Below are 23,744 nucleotides of genomic sequence, written 5' to 3' on the forward strand. Positions count from 1 at the left end.
AGCCAAGATTCAGAGATACCCAAAATAGAAATATTGGAATTGCTTAGAATATGTTCCAGTTGCTCATGATTTGGTAACATACTGCGAATGTTAATGTGTCCACATAGAAGCCCCTTTGGTTTATTTTTAGTGTCCCAGATTACTTTAGCCTGATTAAATGTCTTGCAGATCTTTGTTCCTCTGTAAATTTTAATAGCAGGATTTCTTGTCCTTTTGTTGACAATGCTATGAGCATTTAATGATGAGAAACCCTTTACCGGAGACTGTAATTTGGGTAGAGCAGGTGGGGGCCCAGGCAGCCGAGATGGGGGCCCAGGCAGCCGCGTTGGGGGCCAAGGCAGCCGAGGTGGAGGCCCAGACAGCCGAGGTGGAGGTCCGAGCAGCTGAGATGGAGGTCCGAGCAGCTGAGATGTAGGCTCAGGCAGCCAAGATTGAAACCCAGTCAGCTGAGGTGGAGACCCAGGCAGCTGAGGTGGAGGCCCAGGCAGCCGAGGTGGAAGCCCAGGCAGCTGAGGTGGAGGCCCGAGCAGCTGAGGTGGAGGCCCAGGCAGCTGAGGTGTAGGCCCAGGCAGCTGAGGTGGAGGCCAAGGAAGGTGAGGTAGAAGCCCAGGCAGCTGAGGTGGAGGCCCAGGCAGCTGAGGTGGAGGCCCAGGCAGCTGAGGTGGAGACCCAGGCAGCTGAGGTGGAGGCCCGAGCAGCTGAGGTGGAGGCCCGAGCAGCTGAGGTGAAAGCCCAGGCAGCTGAGGTGGAGGCCCGAGCAGCTGAGGTGAAAGCCCAGCTAGCTGAAATGTAGGCCCAGGCAGCTGAGGTGGAGGCCCAGGAAGCTGAGGTGGAGGCCCAGGCAGCCAAGATTGAAACCTAGGCAGCTGAGGTGGAGGCCCAGGCAACTGAAATGGAGGCCCAGGCAACTGAAATGGAGGCCCTGGCAGCTGAGATGGAGGCCCAGCCAGCTGAGATGGAGGCCCAGGCAGACCTAGGCTAACTAGGCTAATTAGTTGTAGCCAGTCCAAATCACTGATGTTTGAATTAGGTCCAGGATTTAGTTCTATATCACCAGCCAAAAGTAGCATCAGAACAAGTTTCAGAATCTCCAGCGACAGTTGTGGTATATTTGATTGTTCATGTTTACCTGGGGGTGGTCTAGCATGACCAAAATCCAAGAATTTTGTGAACAAAAGATGTTGACTCCATTTGGCTGGGAAAGTGGTATAATTATCCAGTTTTCTTGGACATGTCAAACTCCACAGAAGATAAAAATGTATAAAAACAAAAAGACAAGTTGATGTCAAGATCCAGGGGTTTTTAGGTGGGTTTTTTGGCAAATGCACAGGACCTGCCAAGCTGTGTGTCTGCACCCTAGCAGCCATCTTGGATTCAGATCAGTCAAACCAGATGTTTCCCGTTATGTCGATATCAGCTAGTCAAGTACACACCTACACAGCATGTTAACAAACCGTGAAAAAAAAGCCACACAAAAAATGAATGATTGCTGGTAAGGGTTTCTATACATTAGTATTTACAAGGGTATGTTGTGACTTACCTTCAAAATTACAGCGGTCCCTCGCTATAACGCGGTTCACCTTTCACCTCGCTGTTTCGCAGCTTTTTTAGTGCAAGTTTGCATGCTTATTTTTTTACATCACATTGTGTCCTGCGTCCTGATCGCTGCAGACGATCTCCTCCGTGACGTCTCTCCTGTACAGTACAGAATCGCTGCATCGATGGCTAGCAGTGTAACTCTGAAGTGCAGTACTGTATGTCCACGATGTCCACGAAACGTTTTGCACTGTCAAAAAATAAAATTGGCTACTTGATTTCACCTATCGCTGGTTATTTTTAGAACATAACACCCGCGATAAATGAGGGACAGCTGAGAAATATAACATTTGAATCACTTTTCTCTTTTGCCCTGAGGCGCGGGTAAAAATATTGACAAGTCGATGAACATCATTTACAGATATATTGGGTAAATGCCCAAGACATGTATAGAAATGTAAATCGCCGCTTGATTCATTCATTTGCTTAACTTGTTTTGGACCGTAAACAGGGCGTGAATAGGACACCGGAAACAAAGCTCCCCACAGGAGTTTCCGCACCGGAAGTAGCATATGCTAACGTGCACATAGTCAATTTGGGGAAATCGACAGTGCATTTGGAGTAGTGATGTGCGGATCGATCTTGAAATATCGATTCCTCCGATACCAGTCATTTATGTTCTAGAATCGATTCTCACATTAAAATATCGATATTTTAGTAATTTAGGGTTAATTTGTAGTTTATCATTAACAGGAACACAGTGGAAAGAAACTATAACATTCGGATTGTCTACATTCAAAGGAACTACTTCCTCTTCCGCGTTTCATAGTCATGTGCGAAATACGGCTGTGTAAACGTCTCGCAGCCCCTTGCCGCGCGCACTCACAACAATGGCTGAGCGTAATTGTGCGGACGTATTTTACCTCCGCAAACAGCTGAGACATGGGCCCTTTCTCAATTCTCAAGTACGCGAGTACGTACTCGCGTTCTCGGCGGGTACGTACTCGCCGAGAACGCACGGGAGTACGGACTCGCCGAGAACGCGAGCACGGACTCGCGATTTGTACAATTGGAACACCAGCGTACTTGATGATGTCACAGGTCCGGAGTTTTTACTGCCGTCCTTAATTTAACTGTGAGTAATATGTTATGAAGCTTAACTTTAATCACAGCCAAACCGGTTTACTCAGGAACTAATAAAAAGCCAAAATAAGCCAAACATTAACATTTAGAAGTGATCTAAGTGACTTATATATCATGTTTAACTTCAGTAGTGAAATCTCTATTAATAAAAATAGTGTACATGTACATATGTGTACATACCTTAATAAAAACAAGCAGGTGAGATGTTAGAACGCTTTTATTTTTATTTTAGTGGACACTCAATACAATAGACAACTACTGGGGTTTGGGGTTTGTTTAACCTGAGTAGCGAAAAGACCGCGGGGGGGTTGAAAACGATCTGCCGGGAGTCGGCTGTTCTCGCCGGCTGTAATAATCCTCGACCTCGCTGTCTGCTATGGAGCTGGCGGGTCACAGACGTCTCCGAAAACGTCGGACCTCGTTTGGAAATATATGATATCTTGATAAACTGAGCAGATATTCGAAGTTTACACAGCTACATTCTCGCTTGAAAAGAACTTAAAAGTTTATTTTGTGACCCAGAAAGAGTAATATTTAAAAGTTTTTAGACCCGCTCGTCCGCCATTGCCGCGTTTGAGTTTTGGACGAAATGCATTCTGGGATATTTAGCTGTACCAAGTCCACACAAGTCACCACCGATGCATGCTCGATAAAACGGGCGGAGCGAGAACACATCCGGGACTTTTTCGCGTTCTCGGCTTGATGCGTACTTCGAATTGGAACAGTACTTGGTCTCCGACTGATGACGTATCACGAGTACACGAGAACGCAAGTACGCACAAGTACGCATATTGAGAAAGGCCCATGGTTTGCGATACATGTGGCAAAAAAGTGCTCCAAGAGTGAGGTGTTGTGGCCATACTTTCCCAACCTTGAGAACTCAGAATTAGGGAGACATTCAAAAGGGCTGTTGGGGGGTGATAAATACATTTTACAGTGTTTATTTATCGGATAAAATACGTTAAATGTCACCGTTATTATTGGCCGGCCCGGAAACAGCGGGGCTGTCCAAATTCAGAGGCTGCTTCCACCTGAGGACCCGGCCTTCGTGGTCTAAAGAAAGCCGGGTAGTACGTCACTAGCTCCCTCGGTGGAGTGAAACTGCCGTCTGCTCCTTGCTATCTAAAATATAACTGGGCGCTGGCGTAAACTCTCGACCGTCTCATACTTTCTTTAATTAGTTTTCTGTTTGATGTTTATTCAGCTGTGTGAAAACCCCGGAGGAACCCTCCCGAGGGATATGGTTAAATTTAAATTTAAGTTATTCATTAGTTAGTAATTTAAAGTTAAATTTAATTTAATCTAATCTAATAAATTTAATCTCAGCCAAACCGATTTACTCACGAACAAATAAAACACTGAAAAAGCCAAACAATAACATTTCTAAGTTATCAAAGTGACTTATATATCATGTTTAACCCGAGTAGCGAACTGGCTGGGCTGCGCTATGAATTCTGCGATATGGTTTTTCAATTTTGTGGTCCAGGTGGAAATTCGGGAGAATGATTGCTCCGGGATTGTCCCGGAAAAATCGGGAGGGTTGGCATGTATGGTTGTGGCAACATCACTAACCTTGTCAAACACCTCAGAGTAAATCATATCACAGAATATGAGGCGCGTGTGTTGAGGTGAACTGAAGAGGAAGAGAAGGACAGGTGCTGCTAGGGCGAGACAGACGTCTCTCACCGAGTCCTTTAGTGCTGCAGGCAGGCAACGTGTTCAAATAGTTCAAAAAACAACTTCAGTTTTTTATTTCTGTATGATGAACTCTGCATTATTAAGTGATAAGAACAAGTAATCTGATGTCCTGTAATCATTATGACGCTATAATTTGAGATACAATAAATAAAATAAGTTTTTGTACAAAGTATCAGTATCGGATCAGTATCGTCGATATCACCCTGAATATTACTTGGTATCGGATCGGAAAGGAAATCAGTGGTATCGCACATCACTAATTTGGAGTATGCATTTGAAGTACACTTCGAACTGGGACAGCCGTTGTCGCGTGGCGGTGACGTAATCGCACTTAAAATGCGTACTTCAAGCGTGCAGACCCTGAATTGGGACACCGCATCAGAGAAACACAGGGTTTAAATACACTGGGAAGTAACGATGGGAATGAGACACAGAAGGAGGCCACAGCTGGGAGAAATCAGGACTGACGAGACAAGGAAAGCAGGACGCATTCACATAAGACACGGACCTTCAAAGTAAAACAGGAAGTACGACATAGAGACGCGAACTTGACACGGTGGAGACAGCAACTAAGAAACAGAGACAAACCACAAGGTAGAGGACTCTAAGAACCGAAAGACACAGAAGTAAACTCAAACATGCAGACACAGACTTACACAGAACAGAGGGTACACAGAGAAACATGAAGGGCAAGGGATCGAAACTAGAAACCATAGAATAACTCACACAAGTACAATAATACAAAAAGCACAAAGAACTAAACATGCTGGGTCAGGGGACCCAGGACCCTGACAATAACAGAATAGCTTCAGTCTCTTGTTTTTTAAAACTTGAGTATGACCTTATACAAAATGCTGCAAGATATTTATAAAAAACAGTTTTATTGATTACAAAATACACTATATCAGATTCATATTGGTATTGGCAGATATCCAAATTTATGATATTGGTATCGGACATTAAAAAGTGGTATTGTGCCATCTCTACTGCAAACCCTTGGTGTTCTCTCACTGAGCTTCATGATGTCGTCACCTGAAGTGGTTTTCACATCACAGGTGTGCCATTCTTGTGCAATTTCTTGCCTTCTTAATGAGGTTGGGACCATCAGTTGTGTTGTGCAGCAGTCAGGTTGGTACCCAGCTGACAGTCCTATGTGACAACTGTTAGAATTTATATTATGGAAAGAACCGATCAGCTAAGTAAAGAGAAACAACAGTCCATCATTATTGTAAGAACTGAAGGTCAGTCAGTCCACAAAACTGCTAAATCTTTCAATGTGCAGTCGCAAAAACCATCAAGTGGTACGACAAAACCGGCTCACATGAGGACGCCCAAGGAAGGGAAGACCAAGAGTCACCTCTGCTGCTGAGGATAAAATCATCTGAATCACAGGCCTCAGAAATCCCAAGTTAACAGCCTCTCAGATTAGAGCTCAACTAAAGAGAATTGTTAGCAATTGTTAATACTTGTTGTTTTGTTTTTAATGAGGTCAGGGGGTTTGCGTGCCTCAGTGACCCTAAAAGCTAGATCAGCAGAAGCTTACCCTTCAGATGGGACACCCAAGTTGTTCAGGTCTTAGGGTAGAGACAAAGTGCAATCCAATTACATGACAAAAACAGTTATCCAGAGCACCGAACCCAACCCCCACCCCTTTTCCCACCTCGATTACCGCCATGTGCCCCCTTTATATTTCTGTCAGCTTGCAGCAGATCGGTGATACTGACGAATTGTAAGTTTTCAAAAGAAAGAAAGAAAAGCCTTTCTTTATCTGTGACACTATAATTAGAGCGCATAACACGAGAGAATAGGATGCACGATGACTTTAACTACTTTATTACGTATCCGTATATTTATTGACACCTGTATACTTTTTTTTTTTTACCCTATTTTGAACTGCTTGTTGATACAAGATTATGTGGACTCATTGAACGTCCCCACACCAGACTCTCAGTACCTGCTTGAGCTCATCAGACACAGACACTGGGGAGAGTCTGTGTTAATAGCGGATGTGTGAGTATCTTTAGCAGTACTTCTGTACAAATGACCAACTTTCAAATCTGTTTTAATCTCCATGATTTGGATGTCCACTGTTGCTCAGTGCTCATGTTTTTGTTGTTGCTTTTAGAGGTGATGACTTTTCTGAAAACATCCTTCAGGCCACGAATAAAGACTAAAACCACAACTGAAACTAACAGAAACCGAACTAAAATGAAACAAATAACTGTATCTACAAATTTGAAATTACAACACGAAATCAACTCTGGACCATACTCTGCATATTTTGCCTTTTATAATCGATTTCCATGCATGTTTATAGGACTGCATAACTGATTTAACAAATCAGAACATTTTCCTAATACACACAAATTACACGCTTTTTATTTATTATGCATATTATGTTATAGTCAGAGCGTGTGTGTTGATGGCTATGCATGTCAAAGTAGGTCATTAAAGGCGACAAGTTCATGTCTAATGTACGCCAACAGTGGGCGGGGCTACCTATAGTGTAGCCAATCCCTTTTGTTTATTTTTTGATGGGCGTGCCATACAGTCAGTGCCAAGCTAACGAAGCCAACCAGAGTAAACAACTAAGTTAGCCTATCAGCTAGCTAGCAACTTCTGGTATGCCCTCGTTTCTTAAGAGAATGTATTATATAATTCAGCTTCATCAACAGTTTAAACGTATAAAAGTATGAACATGTAGTCGTCACCTCGCAGCTGTGTCGATTTATTAAAACCTCGTTTCCCCCTGTTAAGAGTGTTAAATGGTGTATGTTCGATGTTTGGTTAGCATTTACTAGCTGGCTCTGTTAACCAGCCTAACTTTCTATCATTGCTAATGGCTAAATGTTAGCCATTGAAGCCAGACACATAATTTAGTTGTTTTATTTGCTATTTTCATACTTTTTCTAGAAATGGCGTCGTTAACGGCGACAGAACCAGCGTTACACCCAGGTACAGCGCCAGCAGCAGAGTCTATAGTGCCTGCTTGTATGTTTGCACCGGACCGGGGGTGTGCCGAGGATCAGTCCGGCGGAGAGGGCTTTGAAGACGGCGAGGATACAAATGGAGAGCCCGCGGATCATTTAGACTTAAGTAGCAAGGTGGGCCTCATTGTTAATTGCGCGTTGAGTCGTTACGTTTTAATACGTTCCGACTGAGCAGATTGTTCATTGGTTTTCTATATTGTCACTGTGTGAATGAGTGCCACGTAGTATGCCATAATAACTTTACAGGTGCTTAAAAGTTGTACACAGGGCATTTAATGCTCGCTGTGCATCCCAGAGAAAGTGACACGTACAGTATTTTGCACCATATCTAACTGTATCCAGCTGGCAGCATACTAAACATGTAACATAACTACTGTATATGCAAACTTTGCAGTTCTTTTTGTATTGTTGAATGGAGCATCCAAAATAGTCAGACTGAACCAAAACAAAACACCAACAAAACTTTATTGTGTAAAATTGTTTTTATAAAATGCTGACTACTTGTTGCGGTAGTGACTTGCTGTATGTGCACTCACAGAAGACTTGTTTAACGGTGTTTGCCCTGTCTGACCTTTGCAAATGTTCAGCTATTATCTCATTTACTGTCTCTACCTTTCAGCTGGTCCTTGTGAGTCCAACAGGGGAACAATATGATTCATTACTGAGACATTTGAGGGAGCGGATAGATGAGGGCTGCGGAGAGACAATCTATGTGGTTGGGATGGGCTCAGGTAAGAGTTAGCAACTTCCAGTGAACTTCAGTAATGTATAGATTTTAAAATAGGATAATGTGGCAAGAAAACACACACACACACACACAACCACACACACACACACACAAAAGACAAAGAAAAAAGGAGGACAGTGTTTGAGCAATAAAGAATTAAAACTTAATATGCAGTGTTTTTTTTTAAATAAGTCCTTTTTTAATTTAAAATAATGTATTAGCAGTTGGAAACTGTATGTTGTTATTGAATGAGAGGAAATATTTATTTAGGGCTAAAAGTCTGAGATTATCTAAGGCAGGAAAGCTGTGTTTTCAGTCATCTGGTGTGTGTATGTTCAGGATATCCCATAGGTGGCACCAAAGACTTTTAGCAGGCATATTGTTTTTAGACTAGGCTGAAATCTGTAAAGCAAAGGAAAAAATTGTACAGCTATATCATGTCAGTGCCTGACTTCTAAAAAAAAATGTTAACTATTCAAAAACATAAATTCAAACATGTGGCTGTGGGGTATAACACATATTGCTTCATAGCCATAGTAATTGTTAGGGAAAAGTAGTTTTATTAGTATTTTTCAGTCACTGTTGTGTTGTAGCTGTGTCATCACTTCTGGGCCTCCCAAACCGCTAATCCCATTTGTTTGCTGTTCATTCTAAAGCTCTACACACACACGCAGCAGGCCTTTTTGTGCTATTTTCTGACTGTTAAAGCAACTGTCTGACCCAGAGCACACATAAGGGCATGTCACTTTATCCTCGGTCAGCACAGGCACTGTCAGTAGTGCAGTGGTACAGACAGAATATCAGCACCAAAGGCTGTCTGAAGAGTCAGACAAAAACTAACAGACTTTCTAATGTGACTAGCTGTAGGGCTGCTCGAATTTTAATCAAAATTACGATCTGGGCTTTCAACGATCATTAAAAATGACCAAGCCGATTATTAGCACCTCCCTCGTGCTTTACTCTCGTGCTGTTCTGTGTGGTAAATCGAGCGCACCTCTCTGCGTTTCAAACACGCGTCACAACAATTAATAGGACCCGAGGGAAGCTCGGAAAGCTAAGCAAAAGTTATTTGGAGAGGAGAGGATAATGACTGCTGAAGAAAGAATGCCGTTGGTTGAAAAGAGAGGTAAAACGACTTCAGTGGTGTGTAAACATTATGGATTCGCGGAGTCAGACGTGGATCAAGTGGACATAGTGTGTAAACTTTGTTAGTAAACACTAGAAATTCATTCAATCATCTAAAGACCGCTCACAAAGTGACACAAAGTGAAGGAGCAGCAACTTTAGTTGGCATACCTGAATGTCAGTTTGATGCAATTGTGCATTGTGTGGCTACACAGCTTGCCTTGATGTTTGGTTATTTGTATGCATAAATATTATGCAGTATTTTGAAGTTCACTAAACATTAATGTTAGGGCTGCTCGATTATGGCAAAAATTATCACGATTATTATCACGATTATTTTCACTGAAATTGAGATCAGCCCTAATTAATGTTTACATTTTTCATTTATTTTTTATATTGCAAACATTTGCACTGTCATCAGTATTTGCACACTATTTTATATTATTTTTGACAATCTTTAAAGTCATTATTCAATACATTGTTATTGTTAAATAAATATCGTCAAATAATCGAGATCTCAATTTCAGTGAAAATAATCGTGATTATCATTTTTGCCATAATCGAGCAGCCTTAACTGGCTGTGTTTTTTTTTGTCAGTCAATCACAATGCATTTAGTGGAAGCTTTTTTGTTGTTATTTATGTGTGCCAGTTCTACTTGTAAAGCAACTGGCAGCAACCAATGGATTAATACAATTCTTTACCCGTTAAGTGGATGAATACTGTGGGTTTCTTTGAAAGTTTAGAGTAATCTGCATATATACAGCCTTTAGAAAATAAAGTGTACAATCCACCTTCTCTTAAAAGAAGGTGGATTGTCTGAAGCTGACTGCTGGTGATTCGTTCATTTTGAAAATTGCTCTGGTCTCAGCAATTTAAATGTTCTCGTCTCTTTACACCTACTCCCATCTTTCTTTTAAAAACCACCTGTTTTTCCCTCTTTCATTCTTCTGTGTGGTCTTTGTCCTCCCAGTCACCACCCTCTCCTATTACATGTTACTAACAGTCCTGTATTGCCCAGTTAGCAGTGAAGATGTCAATTTTCCAAGGGTGTGGCTTCACATTACTGCTGAAATTGCTTTTTCTAAAAACATCCATTAAATTGGTCCCTCACTGTCCTGCATGAGAGTGACTTCTTCCTTTCTCATACGCTTCGTTTAGATGGAGGTGATTATGGTCTGGATGAAAAGGACATGGAGGCGTCGGTAGCCACCGTGCGGTCGCTGTGTGAACAGATTGAGGCCGACTTAATCATGCTGAGAGAAAGGACAGACGCTGGAGGAAAGATTCGAGACTACCTCATCCGTCGACGCGTGGGCGAGCAGGATTTCCTAGAAGTCAGGTAAAAAATATGAGGGGAGGTTCTAGGGTGTAGGCAAAAGAATTGTTTGAGAGCATTGTTAACTTGTTAATGTGACTGTTGGGTTTGGCTATTATTGAATGCCAGGTTATATGACAATATGACTCAAACATATTCTGTTGCATAAATGAGTTTTGATGTGTCACTGGGTTCAGAAAGCTACAGAAATGGCTCTTTGGCCAGCACTGCAGAAGAGGTTTATAGGCAGATTTAAAGCACAGGTTCCTGTTGTTGTGATAGTTGTTTCCAGCAGGAAGAAGTATGTAATCAAACTAATGCACCTGTCTAACATTGCTTCATTTTTTAAAAGAGTTTTTTTGAACAAATCAAATAAGAATTTGTGCTTCCGACAAGTCAGCAAAAAGCTTCTCTCCCAGATGTTCACAATAGCAGAATAAGACGCAGTAAAAGACAAAACTGGCAACCAGACTCAAATTTATAAGAATGAAATGCATCGAAACTCAATTCACCCTTAATTAGATTTTATTCTTTTTTTTTTATTACATACCTTTATGTTTGTCTCTTTTTTTGTAATTACAGAAACCTCTTAGAAAAGTAAGCTTACAGTCTGGCTCACACTTATGGGCTGAATTTTTGAAATTCTCCGTGATTACTTTTTTAGCTGCTCTTTGCTGGAGGACTTTTGTTGATCTACATTTCACATTAAAATATTTTAAGGTGCTCTGTTGAATTCAGGTCAAGGGGCATGTTGGTAAAATCCTTTCCAGCTAAGCTTTTTAAGCTTGGGAGTTCAATCTGTATTTAGATATTTAGTCTTTGCCACATGTAAACTTCATTAGGCTGGCTCACCAGTAATTTTGTGAGTCAATTAAGAATTGTTATGTTTATGAATCTGAAAAAAAATCACCATGCGTTATTGATTTACTCATGGACTCATGACACAGACAGTCCCCCTGCTCTTATTTTAAAAGTTCAGTCGCTGTTGATCTTCCTGGTACCTCCGTCCCGTTGGCTGAGTCACTGGCCACGTTGCTGTTGTGGTGATCCTCTGTCATTCACCTGCTTCCCCAAAAAGCCTGTCTGACTGCTCCAGCTCCTCTGTGACCAGAACCTTCAGAATGTGGAAACTTGTTGTCTCACAGACGGCAGAGCAACGTAAGAACAACTGGCACAACCTGTAGCTCAAAACAGAGGAAGTAGAGTTCATCCACAGGATGAGGCTCACTGGAGAAGTAATAGATGATATGGGTCTGTTATCAAAGCGGCTGGTAAATAAAATAATAGTACAGGAGTAATAGCTGAAGCAAATGTGCAGAAACCAAATGTAAACCCAAAACGGTGCATGCATCAAATGCAATCTTCTAAACCTTCTGCAGTCTCCAGCTCCATTATCAGCTCACCACCAGCCTGGTATTTCACAGTCAGCACTGGACAGTCACTGCAGAAGACCTGATCAGCTTCACATCAGACATGCTGGGCTCTATCTCATCCACACTAGTAATCTTAGTCATATTGGCCGAACCACCTGCTCCCATGTGTGATCTTGCAGTTGTGTGAGCAGAGTTTTTCCTTTTGCAGCGTCCACAGAGGTTTACTTTGTGCATTATCTTTCACACTGCCTTAGCACTGATAACCCTTGTGTCAGAATCACGTACTTGTCTGTGTCTCAGAGCAAGGCAGGAAAGAGGAGTCATTTTTTGATGGCAGTCACTTTCTTTCTGAACCTTCATAGAAAAGTTGTGTACTGTTGCATTAGACAAAGCCAAGAACCAAAGGCCCAGCTGTGAGAATGCTGTGATGGTCTTTTATAGCCTTGCTCATGCAAGTTAACCCAATTTGAAAATGAATTGCACACTGCACCTGTTTTATGCTGTACTTCGTATTGTTGATGTCTGTATCAATATTGTGTAGCTTGGTCCCATTTGTCCCTGTTTATACAGCAGCAATAAACCAGAAAACAAATACGTTGGCCTGTTTGTGACAGGTGATGATTTATTATAGCACAGGCCCTTTTTGTACCTGATGTTGCTGCTGGGAGTGTTTATTTACTTTTGGCATGTCTTTTCTTATTGTGCGTCATTTGGGTTTCATTTATGTTCGATTGAATTTAGAAGGTTGAAAATGATCTCGTCCTGCATTTGACATAATTTTCCCTTTATTTATTTTGTATGTTGAGCCGAGGATACTTGTTTACTTCCAACTTGTTATAATCAAACGCACAAGAACAGAAATGGACAACACCATTAGTGAAAAAGAAATAAAATATAGCTGTAGGTCTTGAGCTGGATTTCTTTTTAGTTTCAATAAAATACCCGGCAGTCTCCATCAGTTTTATTTTTAGAAATGAAGATTGAGAACCTTCATATCCTCAATGGGAGGGTTTAGAGGTGGTAGAAAGATTTGTAATGACTTTGCTGTAAAATTGTCCAAAGTGTTGGTGAGGGAGTCCACAAAGTCAGCCGCACGCCAGGCAGATCAGCTGATCTCAGTGCCAGTGGAAGGCTCAGCTGACTGGCTCTCTCATATAGGGCTCACTGTTTTAAGCTCCTTTAGCCTCCAACACTGTAAAGGGTCCTGCCTGACATAACAGCTCTGCATACACTCCCCTGTACTGAAACTTGTGTTATTCACTCTTTTTTTTCTTTTCTGTTATCTTTTCTCTAGAGTGGCTGTTGTTGGAAATGTAGACGCTGGAAAGAGCACCCTGCTGGGAGTGTTAACTCATGGTGAGCTGGATAATGGCAGAGGTTTCGCTCGTCAGAAGCTCTTCCGGCACAAACATGAAATGGAGAGTGGGAGGACCAGCAGTGTGGGCAATGATATCCTGGGCTTTGATCAGGAAGGACAGGTGAGCTGCTGTCAGTTGTGAATGGGCAAAATCACTGGAGAAATGCATTTCTGTAGTGATTTTTCCTTATTTTTTGCATTTATTTAAAAGTTTTTGAGTACCAAATGTCAAAAAAACAGTGCTCAATGAAAGACTATTCAGATGGTAATTTTTCTTGTTAGCTTTATGGATTTATGTGAAATTATAATTGCAAAAGGTTTGATCACATTTAATTAACAGCATGTATTTTTCTTGCAGGAACATTTTTAAGCTTTCTTTCAAAGCTTTCTTTCAAAGTTTCATCCTACCGTTTTTTCTCACGTCCATTATAAGTAGTTTTTCTTTTCTGTCTGCTCGCTTCTTTAGGTGGTAAACAAGCCAGACAGCCATGGCGGGGGTTTAGACTGGACCAAGATCTGTGAGAAATCCTCCAAAGTCATCACCTTTATTGACTTAGCTGGGCACGAGAAGTACCTGAAGACCACAGTCTTTGGCATGACGGGACACCTGCCTGATTTCTGCATGCTCATGGTGAGAGAGATTCAAAGTTTATATTTAACTATTTCCTGGCAAATCCTTTGTTACTTTTTTGTTCCTGTTTCTGCCCTCACATATTTAACCACTCATCTCTCTGTTTCTTGTCTCTCCATGTAGGTTGGCAGCAATGCTGGCATTGTTGGCATGACCAAAGAGCACCTGGGTCTAGCGCTGGCCCTAAACGTACCTGTGTTTGTTGTGGTTACCAAGATAGACATGTGCCCAGCTAACATCTTGCAAGGTAAATCCACTATCTCCAGCACAGCTGTATAACTGCTCTGTTCTACATCTTTAGGTCCCAGTTTCTTAACTTCATGCTCAGTGTGAGAGGTTTTGCAAATTCAGCATAATCTCCATTCCCACAGCAATGTTTACAGCAACACAGCCATACCAAAGACCACCATTGTGTTGTTAAAGGCAGTAAATAGTTTCACGCTTCATGGCTCTGATTTAATTATGTTAAGGTAGGAAACTGGGCTCTAACTCAAAAAAAGCCTCTTTGGGGAGAAAATGAATAATATAAAGTAAATCGCTAGAAGGCTTTTAAAGTGAAGCAAACTGAGAGAGAAGTTTACAAAAACAATAAACTACTGGAAGAGCACATAAAGGAAGTGATAGTAATTAAGAAATAATAAAACATGAATAAATATGCTTTTAAAGCAAAAGTAAATTAAAAGCAGTCTTTTTTTCCACTTAAAGCTTACTACTTTCAGTTTCCATTTCTTTAAATATGTCATTTATTTTCACTCTCAAGTTGTTTTGTTCAGATTTTGTCATGAGTGTTGTTTTTGGGTTTAAGAAACTCAAGTTTGCTTGTGTTTGTCTGCAGAGACACTAAAATTATTACAGAGGTTATTAAAGTCACCAGGCTGCAGGAAAATCCCAGTGTTGGTGCAGAACAAGGATGATGTCATTGTCACAGCCTCTAACTTCAGCTCTGAGAGGTAAGACCAGAGAGCAGGTGGGACGATGGGCGTGACTCTGCTGAGAAATAATAACAGAATGGATGACAGTTGATTGACAGCATACTCACACAGTTAGAAATAATGTTTGATCTTTAAATTGTTCCTGCAGAATTAGGATTTTTGAATAAAATGCCAAACACGTTTAATGAAAGTAAGTAAAAAAACACTTACGGAGAACAGGATATCATATGCGCACTCTCCAGTATGCCAAATAAAACCGACTATATCAGCTTGACCCTTAATTTTACTTAATCATACGGTTTCCTGCCAAAAATAAAAGCGTATGCATTTTGTCTGTGGGGGCATTGCTGGATGAGTCCTCTTCAGCATGTAATGCTCATATGATCTCAGGCTACGTACACGGGTAGTTTTGAAAACGGAGATTTTCCGTTTTCGTTTTAAAAAATAATCCCGTCCACACGTAAAACACAGAAATGAAGGAAAACGCTGCTAGGAACATGCCAAAGCAACAGGTGGCGATATATTCCTAACCGTGTAGAAATGTTGGCCAATCAGAAGTCTAGAAGCCTCGGTGGGAAAAAGTAAACAAAGCTGGGGCATAGAAGCAGAACCGAGTCGTATGTGTGGACAGTAACTGTGAAAAAACAGTTACTGGGACAGTAACTGTGTGTGTATATGTAAGCATTTAAACACTGCAGAGAGAACAATTAACAGTAACAGTATTGTAGAAATTCATTTCACCGAAACAACAACGTGGCGCACAGTGTGACGTCAAAAAAGGCGCACACCTTTGACGCTGCGTTTTCTCAGTTTTTCTCGTCCACACATAAATGCAAAAACGGAGTTTTTGAAAATATCCACCCTGGCAGGCGTTTTTAGAAATCTCCGTTTTCAGTGGCCAAAAACGCCGTTTACGTGTGGACGAAAGGTGCAAACGCATAGAAAAATCTGCGTTTTCAAAAATACCCGGGTACGTGTGGACGTAGCCTCAGTGTTTTAACACATAGCTTTGTTCACATGGGTCATCTTGATTCTGTTTTCAAATCGAACCAATCAGCACACTGGTTTCTGTTTCTGGCCTCTGGTGTTTGTGTGTATTTATAGCCACGCCTGGGTGGTGCATTTTTATTTTAGGTTTATAAGTCAAGTGAGTATGCTGTTAAACAGCTTTCCTTTGCCTCTTTAATTTAATTTAATGTGAGGTCTTGTGTCTCTTTGTGTAAATATTCATGTGCTGGTTTATCAGTCCCTTTAAGGAATCTGCCATCCAGCCCAGTCGGTTAAAGAGAATAGAGGATTTTTTTTTCATCATCTCTCTTTCTTTCTCTCTCCTTCTCTCCAGGATGTGTCCAATATTCCAGATCTCAAATGTGACGGGGGAGAACATGGACTTGCTGAAGATGTTCTTGAACCTCCTTTCCTCTCGGACCACCTTTAGCAACGATGAGCCTGCAGAGTTCCAGATAGATGACACATACTCCGTACCTGTAAGAAATAGAGCACACACTCCGTTATATAGCCATGGATGTTCATTTCTTTACAATTAGTGTTTCAGTGCATGAAAAAGTATGTTAGCAATGGCAACTAGATCAAAGACACTGTAGACAGAAGTAGATTTATTAATGATCTATGTCAGTATAGTGCCTTTTTTTTAGGGTTAAAAACTCAAATTTGCAATAACAAATTTAAAACTGAAAGGTGTGGACAAAGTTGTTGTTAATGGTGATTTAATGGTGGTCTTATTTTGAACATGATGTGGCTGTGAGAGTTTGCTTCTAGGAGTCTGAGTGCCAGTGGGAGATCTTATCAGAATGAGTGTATTGTTGAGGCGTGTAGAAGGGCCAAAGCTGAGAGCAAAAGGAGTTTGGTTTCTTCCTGTAGTTCCTGCATGTTTGTATGAGTCCTCAGCCCCAGTGTTAAGAGCCACGCCCTGCATCGCCCTGTTTAGTTTCTTTCTGATCAAGCTTTTACTGCCAAAGGTCACTTCTGTTAAAATGGAGTTCTTCCTTCCCACTGTTGCCAAGCGTTTGCTCATAGGAAGTAATTAGATTGAGTTTTTTCCCCATTAATACATAATTTAGACTTCTGCGGTGAATGTTGTTAATTACTTGTGGTCATCTCCTTTTTCAGTTTTCAGTGAGGCACAGTAGCAGTCAATTTGATAAATACACAGAAAGGTGAAGGTTTGATAGTAAATAATGTTCTCTGTTCTTCTGTGCTTTCTAGAGAACATTTGCAATACATAGATTTCAGATTCATATGACAGACATGTTTGTAATAAAGCAGCACGTCTCTTGAGTATACTGCACTCCACATTAGCAGCCCCAACCTCCAAGACTTCACACAGTCCTACTATCTAACAGAAGAGTCTAAAAGTATCATTTCTCTTTCACAGGGTGTGGGCACAGTAGTTTCAGGCACTACGTTACGTGGATTGATACGACTCAATGACACGCTCCTCTTAGGTCCAGACCCTCTCGGCACTTTCATCCCCATCGCAGTTAAATCCATCCACCGCAAGAGGATGCCTGTCAGAGAGGTTCGCGGTGGACAGACTGCATCCTTCGCCCTCAAAAAGGTCTGTGTGGAAATAATTTAGTTGAACCACAGCCATCATGACATATTTGAATTATTTTTACATATCAGTCCAAAAGACAGCATAAAAATAGCTCAAAGATGACTTGGCAAGAAGTTTTGAAAACTTCTGAAGAGGATAATTATTCAGAAACTTTGAGACGTTATATGCATATGAATTAGTTTCCTAACTTTGGAATCAATTTTGTAATACATGCAAATCCCAAAGAGTGAAAGCAGGTAGTGTTCTGGCTCTAATTCAGTTTTGTCTTAACCAATCCCCCAGCTTCATTTCTTTTTCCTTTGTTCCTGCTGCTTTTTCCCCTCCTGTCTTCTCAGATCAAACGATCATCCATAAGGAAAGGAATGGTGATGGTTTCTCCCAAGCTGATGCCACAGGCCACCTGGGAATTTGAAGCCGAGATTTTGGTGCTTCACCATCCGACCACGATATCCCCGAGATACCAGGCCATGGGTTAGTAAATACAGACACTCACAAGTTTAAATAGTACCGATGGGCATCTGTGTGTCTTTGACTCCCTTTTCTAAAAGAAAAATACTGTCTGGCCAATCGGTAACTGTGCCACTCTCCCTCTGTATCATTAGTCCACTGTGGCAGCATTAGGCAGACAGCCACAATCCTGTCAATGAACAAAGACTGTCTGAGGACTGGGGACAAAGCCACGGTCCATTTTCGCTTCATCAAGACCCCCGAATACCTGCACTGTGACCAGAAGCTGGTGTTCAGGGAAGGACGTACCAAAGCTGTAGGCACCATTACAAAGGTACCGGGGCTTGTGCTTACCTTTCTGGTTCAGTGTAAACTCTTTAATTATCCTATAATTAATGTTATGTGAACACTGGTGTAACAAACACAAGGTTGTGTTTGCAATTCCAGCTTCTCCACTCAGTGAACACCCAGGCAGCTAAGGCCCAGCAGTCCAAATCTCAAGCCAGCAAAAAGAGTTCTAAAGAGGGCACAACCGCTAATGAGGACAGTGGATCAGCAGCACGGCCACCCAGTCCTACCACAGCGCAGCTACCGGTGAGTGAAACAGTGCTCGGGGAATCCTTATGAGTGTGTGTTTTACAGAAAACATAAGAAGTGACAAATTTCAGCGGGTTGTTTTATGTGTCCAACAGTTAATTTTTCAGTGCTGAACTTTTGTTTTCCCTTCCGGGCACTAATACTGTCTGTATGCACTTATGACATTTGTCCTTGTGGTCGATCCTGTAATTCACCTTCTGAACACTGAGGTTTTGTTTTATCTGGAGTTGCAGAAATTCTCTTTTGGGTGCTTGCTTGATTTTTTTTATCCACAGGCTTCCTGTTGGTCACAGTGACTGTCACTGACTCCTTCTCTGTGACACAAAAGTTATCACTACTAGTGCATTAGTGTGGTAATGTCACCACAGACATTAAATTTTCTATTACAGTCAACCTCGTGTTGAAAGACATCTTCTCTCTGCTCTTCACAGTGCTTAAATCTGCTACTTAATGTCTACAACTTTCACATTATTGTTCCATTATTGTACTTTGACTTTCAGTCATTTTATTGCCAACTTGCTCTCCTACCCTGTCCATCATCCTGCCTTCATCGTCACATGTACCTCCACTCACCCCCTCCTCTGCCCTCTGATCCTCGCCCGTCCTCACTGCTGTTTTCACTCTGCATTCCCGATCCTTCAGTTTTAACACTTTACTCTCTCGCTGTTATCTCTCTCTCTCCTCCCTCCCTGTCTTGGCATGCTGCGTCAGACAGTGGCAGAGGAGGAGGCTCTGTGTCATGATGGCAACAAAGAAAACAAGGTAAAGTTCCTGCAGACTGTGGGAGTGATGATGGCGTCTCCTTAAGTGTGGTTGTTCTGTTCCCTAACCCCCTCCCAGGTTTTAAGCAGATGGTTTTTTTTTTTGCATGCATACTCTGCTTTAGTGCCGTTCTGCTTTATATTCACAAAATTTACTCAGTCACACCAGGAAGCTGCTGTACTGCAAGTACAAGTGTTTACTTACTGAACTGGACCCAAGTGGGATTAAAAGCTGTGGAGGTGCTAGAGGAAGAAAAATGAGCTTTTTCCCTAATTGTTCTTCTATTTTTAACTACACTCATTCTATATTCTCCCTGGTGAACGTACCAATTAGAAAAACACGACTTGTCTCTGTCAGCTTTTTAAATGTTACTTGTTACTAAAATGTTACTAAAATTTTATTTTGTCAGACAGAGCATTTGTGCACTTACAGGGTTTCCTGTGACCCCGTTTAAAACGAAGTAATTGCACTTGTGTTAAATTATACAAAAAAGGGGAAAAGGGCCTGTGTTTGTAAGGTGTTTACCCCATCCACTAAAATATCCCGGGCTAAAGTCTGAACTGTTCACTTTCCTTTTTGTTTGTTCCCCTCAGAGAACCTCTAAACTCGTTTTTACCCTCTTAACCTTTTTAAAGGAGTTCCTGTTGCTCTTAAGTGCATCCTAACTGTTTTGGATCAACAAGCTTTACCTGCCGCCTGTGCTTTATTTCAAACCTGATTTCACCTAACAGCTGGCTCACAGTGCTGTCTGTCCGTCCACAGCTCAAGTCAGGAGGCGGGGGACGCAGGAGAGGTGGTCAGAGACATCGAGGGAAAGGTGTGAATGCCACGAATACAGCAGTGCCCACAGGAGCAGCGGGCACAGCCTAAAAGCACAAACATGGGTTTCTTCACAGCCCGTCATCGTCGTCATCATCATCATCATAATCATCATCATCTCTTCACAAAGAGGAGGGAGAGTGACTGTGTGGGCCTCTTGCAGGTGTGCAAAGACTGGCCATGTTTCTTCATAAACAAATAAATAATTAGTGAACAGTCTGAATCAAGAGAGTGACATATTTATTAAAAATGATATATATTTTTCTTGTTGGCTGATGAAGGTGATAGTTCTTTTTTAAATTTGTTTTTCCAGGAGGTGTTTATCTCATTTGTTTTTTCCCAGCTTCCACAAGATGGATCAGTCACTCTCTCTGCTCTCTCTCCTGCCTCTAATGTTTTTTGTTCCCCCCCTCGGACATTTCCTTGTGATCTGTCATTAATGGGACTTTCTGAAGGCACCAGACTTGGAGTCTGCTAACATTGGTCAGTGAAGGAGGATTGTGTTCAATAGTTGAAAATTGTTTTTTAATCTCCTGCTTACTGAAGCCAGCAGTATTAATGTGTATTTGGGATCCACTGAGCTGAAAGGGATTTGATAGTAAGCGGTCGGCTGAAGCTGCTGCTGTGTTAGTTTAAGCTGACCACTGGTTTTGGGGTTTGGCTACAAACTGTTCTCTGGAAACCTACTGATGATGTAAACTCTGTGGATGTGTTACCCTGAGACTAGTTATGAATGCATCACTTATAATGAAACATCGGCTTGTACACAAAGTGCTCATGTAGCCGATGTTTAAACATGTTATACAAGGAAATCTTCATTGACTTTTTCTAAGAGTCCGTGTTTCAGTTTTTCTAGTTTTCCATGAAGCCAAAAGAGAAAATTTCCGAATCATCCTTTTTTAACGTTGGAGTGTTGAGTGGCAAAGTGGCGTTTGTCATGGTGTAATGTACTACAAGTGCGTTTTGAACAAGCAAAGCAGGCAGAGGACCTTTGCACAGTTCCACTTTGATCCAGTATATTAAATGAAAAATCCAAAAGCTGATAAAGTCTTGTGCACAAAAACATCCATCAGGTATTTTACTAATTTAATTAAAAAAAACAAACTCTAATGATGTCAAAGCCAACACAGAACATGGTTCAGTAACTTTTGCTGCACATTTTGTGTTTGTTCTTCATATAATTGAGAATTTTCATGTAAAGTCCAAATCAGGTGCAAAGCTTCACAAACAAACGTGGACAATCACCATTGATTATGGTACACGTGTGCAAGTCATGTTGCATCCTGCCTTAACCTGACGTATGCCCCTAATGACATCAAGCTAAAGTAAGCAACAGTAGACTACACCCTTTTTTTTGCCACAGATGTTTTCCACTGGTTTTTATGAAAGTGGTTTCTCGAGTTGTCTTTATATTGGGAAGGTGACCGTGTTGGCAGTTGTCACAGTTTTGCAGCCCTCTGTTTCTTCTTTGGGGGGCATAGATCTCCCCTCACATTAGTATTAACTCAATGTTGATCCGTCTGGTCCGACAGTCCTTGAGCTACCAGCTTTATACGTCTCATGAGCACAATGAACTAAGAGCATTACTACCTTTCTCCCCCTTTAGATTTTACCAACAGTGCATGGATGTTTATCTGAAGAGACTGTTTGTGTGTACAGTTTGTTCCATTTTTGGACAGTGACACATTTTTTCTCACACTTTTACATCTGCAGTAGATTTGAAAACCAGCTGCAATAGTAGAGCAAACCGTTGTGGTTACGCTTTGTTTCAACACATGACTGCAGCTGTCTTCATAGGTCTTTCTGCCTTCATAGCTGATTCAGGTGATTGACTTAGACACTCCACAATATTGTACCTTTTCACCTTTATGCGTTCAGTCGAAGTTATCTTTGTAAAAAAGAGAATGACCTTAGTAACATTTAAAACTGGACCACCAAACTGAAAAAGGTTGTAAAGGTCTGCGATCATCCAGGCAGATGTTCCTACAATAGATTCACTCTTTTCGACCACATGTTGTGCCATCTACATCAAACGCCATACTAAAATCATCTCCAGATCTTCGACAGGCTTCATTTATGAAAACGATAGCCCATGAGTGAATTGTTCAGTCACATGGTGAGAGCCTTCGTGTTGTTTCCATCTTAACTGTTGCGGTGGCGCGTGGAGGCCGAACGGTGGGAGAGGTGTCACTGTCCAAAAATCTGTATGTGAGACGCAAGTTGTACATGCCGTTTAAATTAAGTGGTGCCAGTTTGTGTTCTAAATCCTTTTAAATAAAGATGTTATTTAAAAAAATGTGTTTTAATAATAAATAATTTAAAATAATGTCTTCAAGAACGAGTTTAGGAGGACTCTTTGGTGAAATTCAGAATGATATTTTATACTTTGTATGCTCAGAGGCGCTCCGTCCAGAATGTACCTTGCCTGTTACCTTTACCTGACAGGCTCCAGCCCCACCGTGACCCTGAGCTGGAGAAGCGGCCGTGGATGGATGGGAGAAATCTCTCAGGGTGAAAGGTTGGACAGCGTCTACACAGCATAATGGATTTTTGGCTTGTATTACACAACCGTAAAGTTTTGTGATGAATTTGGTTACAAATATTACTCTGCTGACAAAAAAGGATCAAAAAACATTTTCCCATGAACCAGTGCTGTATCTACACACTGTGTCTTATCTTTTGGACACTTTTACCAACAGCCTGTCACAAAAACATAATTTATCTCATTTCTTTAGTCGAATTGACAGAAATTGCCAAATACAGCACATGTTGTTTTGCATCAACAAGGTGATCCCCAAACAGCCGTTAGCTGAAAATCTGGCACATCTCGCCATGTCGGTGTGGCCTCCTTCGGACTACATCACTGTAATGCCATGAAGAAGAATTTCAAATATCCATTCAAGTTTGTTTTCAGCAATGTTTGTGTTTATGTCAGCAAGAAAATAATTAAAAAAATGCAGTATACAAGTGAAAATATACCTGCTTTTGGGGTCAAACATTCAGTGGAAGAATATAAAATAAACTGAAATAGGAAACACACACTGGTGGTGGGTGTATTGTTCTTCTGTTTACAGTTTTAGAATATTTTAGTGTGTTACGGCAGTCTGAATTTAGGACATTTGTATTTTCATTTGTGGATTATGCTTAATGCTTATACACATTTGTAGCAGGAATGACCCACACTCAGCAATGTGACTGCAAAGGTTTATTTACAGTGTGCCTTTCAGTGCTGTTGTGTTACCGTCAGCAGCTTTTCGGCTCCTCATTGCGTGGCAGCGCCTTCCTCTCACTGCTCCTGCTGTCTCTCCTCTCTGTCCCCAGCGGCTGCACGATTAGTGTTTTCAGCCTCCCCTGACAACACACCCTTAACCTGCTTCTCCACCCCTCCCCTGCACCTGAGCCAACAAACACAACATGAAAAATGGCTGAACAGTGAATCAGTTTCTTTGGAAATTGATTAATTCTTTTTCAGCTCTTTCAGCTAAGTCTGGTTCTGCTGGAGATGTCTTCCTGTTAGAAGGGAGTTTTTCCTTCCCATGGTTGCCAATGCACTGATTGTTGGGCTTTTCTCTGATTTGTCTGTATTACTGTCTTTACCTTACAGTAAAGTGCCTGGAGTGTTGTTGTGATTTGATGCTGTATAAATAAAATTGAACTGAAATTTAGAAAAACAAAAGTTGGCGTTTCGATCACCTTCAGTTTGTCACCATAGA

At 41.4% G+C, this 23,744-nt stretch overlaps 1 protein-coding gene across 7 annotated transcripts; it reads left to right on the plus strand.

Moving 5' to 3' along the window:
- The first annotated feature begins 6,871 nt into the window (after positions 1-6,871).
- gtpbp1l (GTP binding protein 1, like) lies at positions 6,872-21,593 on the plus strand. 7 transcript variants are annotated; one of them, XM_085162118.1, is made up of 15 exons: positions 6,872-6,999; positions 7,291-7,481; positions 7,987-8,098; positions 10,379-10,559; positions 13,203-13,386; positions 13,732-13,896; positions 14,020-14,143; positions 14,732-14,846; positions 16,171-16,315; positions 17,224-17,406; positions 17,742-17,877; positions 18,009-18,187; positions 18,301-18,447; positions 19,162-19,212; positions 19,975-21,593. In XM_085162118.1, the coding sequence occupies exons 2-15, from the start codon at positions 7,293-7,295 to the stop codon at positions 20,080-20,082; spliced, it is 2,019 nt and encodes a 672-aa protein (XP_085018244.1). In that variant the 5' UTR covers positions 6,872-6,999; positions 7,291-7,292; the 3' UTR covers positions 20,083-21,593. The 7 variants fall into 7 exon arrangements, with proteins under 7 accessions (XP_085018244.1, XP_085018246.1, XP_085018249.1 ...); XM_085162119.1 differs by having other exon boundaries at positions 6,951-7,147; XM_085162120.1 differs by having other exon boundaries at positions 6,950-7,481; positions 18,325-18,447.
- The last annotated feature ends 2,151 nt before the right edge of the window (positions 21,594-23,744 follow it).

This window comes from Neolamprologus multifasciatus, chromosome 6 (assembly GCF_963576455.1).
Source record: "Neolamprologus multifasciatus chromosome 6, fNeoMul1.2, whole genome shotgun sequence".
Classification (NCBI taxonomy): Eukaryota; Metazoa; Chordata; class Actinopteri; order Cichliformes; family Cichlidae; genus Neolamprologus; species Neolamprologus multifasciatus.